The sequence below is a fragment of the Cucumis melo genome, chromosome 2, assembly GCF_025177605.1.
Source record: "Cucumis melo cultivar AY chromosome 2, USDA_Cmelo_AY_1.0, whole genome shotgun sequence".
Taxonomy (NCBI): domain Eukaryota; kingdom Viridiplantae; phylum Streptophyta; class Magnoliopsida; order Cucurbitales; family Cucurbitaceae; genus Cucumis; species Cucumis melo.
In genome coordinates this window covers 7,170,266-7,175,517 of record NC_066858.1, presented here as the reverse complement: position 1 = coordinate 7,175,517, position 5,252 = coordinate 7,170,266, and the positions used below count along the sequence as shown (strand labels likewise).

The window sequence follows — 5,252 nt, the reverse complement described above, 5'->3', positions numbered from 1 at the left end:
CATCAAAATGATTCAACCCATAAAGAATTTACAATTGGATTCTACTTGTTTTTCACAACTTAGGAAAAATTAATATAATTAAAAGGAGAATAAAATGAGAGCTTACATCTACGGCCCTTGACTTGGGTGTCGCGACACTTCGTGTTTTTATGGGTATTGCCTTCAAGTGCCATCCTTTGGTATTGTGGCGCTTTTCTTTTGATTATTTAAAAAATGCCACTCTAACGTTTCTTGGTCCGTTCTTGCTTGCTTTAGCTTCACTTTGAGTGATTTTCATTGTGTTGGGCTCGTTGTGATGTCTAGATCAATATTTCCTATAAAATAGGAGATCTATTGAACAAGTAATTAAATAGAGGATAGTTAAGTTACAAAAAGTAAGTCAAATATAGCCCCAACAACTAAATGAAAGCGCAAAACATACCCAACTAAAACTATAACATTTTGAAACTCATAAAAAATTTATATTAAAATAAAAGAGTTAGTGGAGAAGTATATGATTGTTTATTTCCATACTTTATAAAAATGTATATTCCATACAATGAACAAAAAGATCTTATGACAATGTCTAGCTTTGATTAACTAAAGGTCCTAATTATCATTCCATGAACCAACCTTAACGACAAAAAAGTAATCATCAATGTAACTAGAAATCTAATGAATAATACACAACAAAAGAAGAGATGTGATAGCCCAAAAGAGGGTTAATTAGGTGGGAGAGACGTGAAATTATGTTTCATTCCTAAAAAGGAGTTTTTCTATTTGGTAATTCATTTCCTTGGACAATTATACTTCCCATCATTGTCCAACACTCCTCCTCCTCCTCATATATCAATTACATTTCCCAACGTCACTTCATATTTACCTCTTCTATCTTAAGTGAGCCATATTTTGGTCAATGTCTAACCACTTTTAAACTCAACTTCCTAACTAATTTCATGAAAAAAACACTTACACCACTATTATTCAAGATATATACACTTGGTGATCGAACGCACATTTATAACCTAACACGTCATGTCAATTTCTTTTATGAACCACACATTATTCTTAAATGTTACTGCTATCATATTTGTAGTGTACGATGAAAATTAGGTAGTATGGAAAATTCTCCCTTACTCTGTAGTATTAAATAAATTCTCATATGTTTTGCATCCTCCAAATTATCCTATAATAGTTTGTCATGCAGCAAACTATTCCTTTATATATTTTTAAATGTTATTTTTGTTGCCTGGTTAGTTTAAAGGAAAATGCACACATTTATTTAAGAAACGCAAGCAAACCAAAATTATTGACAAATATAGCACAATAATTCGGTGTAGTCATGGCTCTACCTATTTGTGCCTATATCCCATTCGTTTATCACATGGTAATAAATTAATAATCTAACTTTTTTTTTTTGTAAAATGTAAAAAGTTCTTAAAATAACAGTTACTAATTAGATAACTCGTGGACTACACAAAGGTATTTATAGCCTAGGCTAGGCTACATCCTTTGCAAAATAATAGCAAAATTGAGATATCCAAACTTTCATAGTCAATCATCGACATACTATATCACTGGCAGTAGTCTACTGACCGGTAAACTACCTCATTGATAGAATTTGCTTTATTTTAAAATTTTGTAATGGACTTGATTATTAACATTAAAAATATTACTCATTACCTTTATCCTTCTATGATCCTTCTATGTATATTAGTTGGGCTGCACCTAAAGATTTATTTTTTATGTTTTCCTACAAATTTTTTATGAAGGCATATTTATAAACTAAGTTGGGACCGAGAAAATAGTTGTAAATTGGCCAACATGCAAGTATTTTGTCTTATTATGAGTTTATAAATATGCCTTCACAGCCCTTTTTATTTTTCCCATACTTTGGCAAAAGACTATCCCTTTGTAGATTTTTAAGATTTGAAATGATGGTTGTTGTTATAATTTTCCTTGCTCTTCTGTTAAAGAAGCACGCCTTGACTGCTGCTGCTGGTGGATTGACGTTTGATATCGTCAATCTTGGAGCCAAGCCGGATGGTAAGACCGATGCCTCTCATGCGTTGCAGTCTGCATGGGCTCGTGCATGCTCCTCTACAGTTGCGTCTACCGTTTATGTGCCCAAAGGAAGATTCTACGTTCAAAGTGGTAACTTTATTGGACCTTGTAACTATAATTCTATCACCTTTCTCATCAACGGCACACTTGTGGCTTCTTCGAATTTTAAGGTTCTGGCCAAATCAAGAACCTGGATTTCTTTCTCACGTATAAATGCACTTTCCATTTATGGTGGCATTCTTGATGGCCAAGGAACTACCTTGTGGGCTTGCAAAAACTCAGGGATCAACACTTGCTCTCTTGGCGCAACAGTATGCAAATTTAAATAAAATTTGAATATTCCTTTTTAGGGTTTTATCTATCATTAATAATAATCAATGTTGTTTTGTTTGTTTTCTAATTTCCAGACGTTGGAAGTTTCAGATTCACAGAATATATTGATCAATGGATTATCTTCAGTTAACAGCCAAATGTATCACATTGTTGTGTATGACTGTCAAGACGTGAAGATTCAAGGAGTGAAAGTCTTAGCTGCCAGCAATAGCCCCAACACTGATGGCATTCATGTGGAGAGATCATCAAATGTTACCATTCTCAATTCAAACATTCGCACCGGGGACGACTGCATCTCAATTGGCCCTGGGACTTCCCATTTATGGATGGAAAGACTTGCATGTGGACCTGGACATGGAATCAGGTAAGCTATAGGGATAAATGACAAAAAAAAAAAAAAAATCAAATGAGTGTCTCTCATAATAATCCTTTATACTTGATTTTTAAGAGGTATTCTTACAAATTTTAATTAAATTGTAAATAACATTTTACGGGTGTTAATGTTATCTTTGCACTTACAATGACAAAGTGAGTGGGAATGTGAAATTTGTGTTGTAGCATTGGGAGTTTGGGGAAATGGTGGGAAGAGGCTGGAGTGGAAAATGTGACATTAAAAACAGCTCATTTCAACGGAACAATGAATGGAGTGAGGATTAAATCTTGGGGAAGGCCCAGCAATGGGTTTGCAAAGAACATTCTTTTTCAACACATTGTTTTTGACAATGTCAACAACCCTCTCATCATTGATCAAAATTACTGCCCACATAACCAAGGCTGCCCCGGTCAGGTAACCATTTCCTCATTCATTCCGATCATAAATGTTCAAACCATATATCAAAAGAAATTTAATGCATTCTTTAATTCTTTATCAAATTCTTAAATCATAATTTTTTGGTGAAAATTTTTTATTTTTCTTATTTAAATATTTTGTTTATGTTAGAGGTAACATACATGATAGTGCATAAACATATCGGATCCAAGTATTACTTATATATATTATATATATGTATGAATGTATGGTGTTAATTTTTAAAAAAAAATCACGTGTTAAGAAATATAATATATAATTGTACAAAATTATAAATGTAATTAACTACTCGTCTTTAAATTTAGATGTTTATGGACTTTATTATACGTTATAAAAGTTTTCAAAAACTGAATTGTAACTCAACTTTATTTTATGCTTCAAAGTTTCCATTCAAGATTATTTCAAGATATTAAAAACAATTCCACCTCATGTAATAGTAATTACTTTTACTACATAACTTCAAAATTAGTTGTTTACTATAATTTGCTTCAAAGTTTTTTTGGAGATTTCATTTTCTTTCTTTCTTTTCCATCGTTATTATTTCAAACTGTTGTAACAGTAATATATATACATATAATATGAATATATTAGGCTTCTGGAGTAAAGATTAGTAATGTAAGATATGAAGACATCCATGGAACGTCAGCTACTGAAGTAGGTATAAACTTTGAGTGTAGCCCTGCAAGGCCATGCAACGAAATAAGATTGAAAGATGTAAAGTTGATATTCAAGGATCAAATTGCCCAAGCATCGTGTGAATATGCAACAGGAACTACCTTGGGTCTAGTTCAACCTTCTAATTGCTTAGTATAGCAAATGTAATTCACTTTAGGTTCAACAATATCAGTATTGGGCATTGAATGTAATTTCATATCTAGAATTGGAAAGATGTAAGGTGTTAGAATCAATTCCTCACTATATTCATTTTGACCAAAATAAGCTTTAAAATAATATATGAGGTCTATGTCACTTATGTATCTTATCATTACCTTCTCATGTTTTATATACTTTTAAATGTCTAAATTATACTACGCTTCATTTAATTATTTCGATAAATTCTAATTTTGAGCCTTCGTTAGTTTGAGGAACTAATGAATTTTTTATCAAATTTAGTAAATCTAAAAGCTCGATTAAGTACGCTTGTTTGCTTGAACCGTTACTATATCACTTTCACAAAGTTACTTGAATTTTTGATAGCTTTATTAGGATCAATCTAACGGGGAATCTAATAGAAAATTAATCAATTAAAAACAACAATAGTACGCAAAAAGCGAGTTGAACTATTTTAACGTAGATAAATTATTCAAGACGGGAAGTATAAGCAACAATACTTGTAGATTCAACTCAAAATCTTCACAACAATAAAAAATAATCAATCTTTTCTCCAAGTCCCTGTTTTAGCATCACTAATGTAGCATTGCTCATTTCAACACATAAAAAATCTAATGGGGTGAGCATACAAATATGTACGAGTAAGTTAGCCCACATTTAAATGACCATCAAACAACATACAAAGCAATCACGAAATACACAACTATACCAATTGTACACATGCTCTCTATACAAGAACGACAAAAAATATCAATTACAACTTACTAAACTTGTGAATTATCCTCTGCTAATGATAATAATCAACCTCGTTAATTCTTATCCTTGAGTCTATTTTCTTTGAACGAATCTTCCAACACTGCCTACCCTCACTCGTTTTAATTCCTTGCATTTTACTTTTGCACTATTTATTTCTGTTTATTGTTTGATTAATAAAATCAACCCCATGTTACCAATGAATCCAATTTTTATTTTGTTCCCACTGGCCCACAAGCTTGTAAGGGTTCAAAATATATCATTTTGAATCAGATCTTGGAAGCTTATGATTTTAACCAATATAGACGAAAATTGTGTTAGTAATTATATAATATGAAAAAGCATATAGCATTTTGCACATCTGAAGGACATCCTAGAAGTTGAATGATTTTAAAAAAAGAAAATAAGATAATGACTTTGTACATTGTGATTGGATACAAAAATAAAGAAAAAGATCTAATGAAAAACAAAAACTATAATTAAA

The 5,252-nt window shown here is 31.5% G+C and overlaps 1 protein-coding gene across 1 annotated transcript; it reads left to right on the top strand.

Moving 5' to 3' along the window:
* Positions 1–1,760: 1,760 nt before the first annotated feature.
* LOC127148264 (polygalacturonase-like) lies at positions 1,761–4,153 on the top strand. Its single transcript, XM_051081701.1, has 4 exons — positions 1,761–2,354; positions 2,451–2,740; positions 2,935–3,163; positions 3,776–4,153. Exons 1-4 carry the CDS (start codon positions 1,839–1,841, stop codon positions 3,995–3,997), a joined length of 1,257 nt encoding a protein of 418 aa, XP_050937658.1. The 5' UTR covers positions 1,761–1,838; the 3' UTR covers positions 3,998–4,153.
* The last annotated feature ends 1,099 nt before the right edge of the window (positions 4,154–5,252 follow it).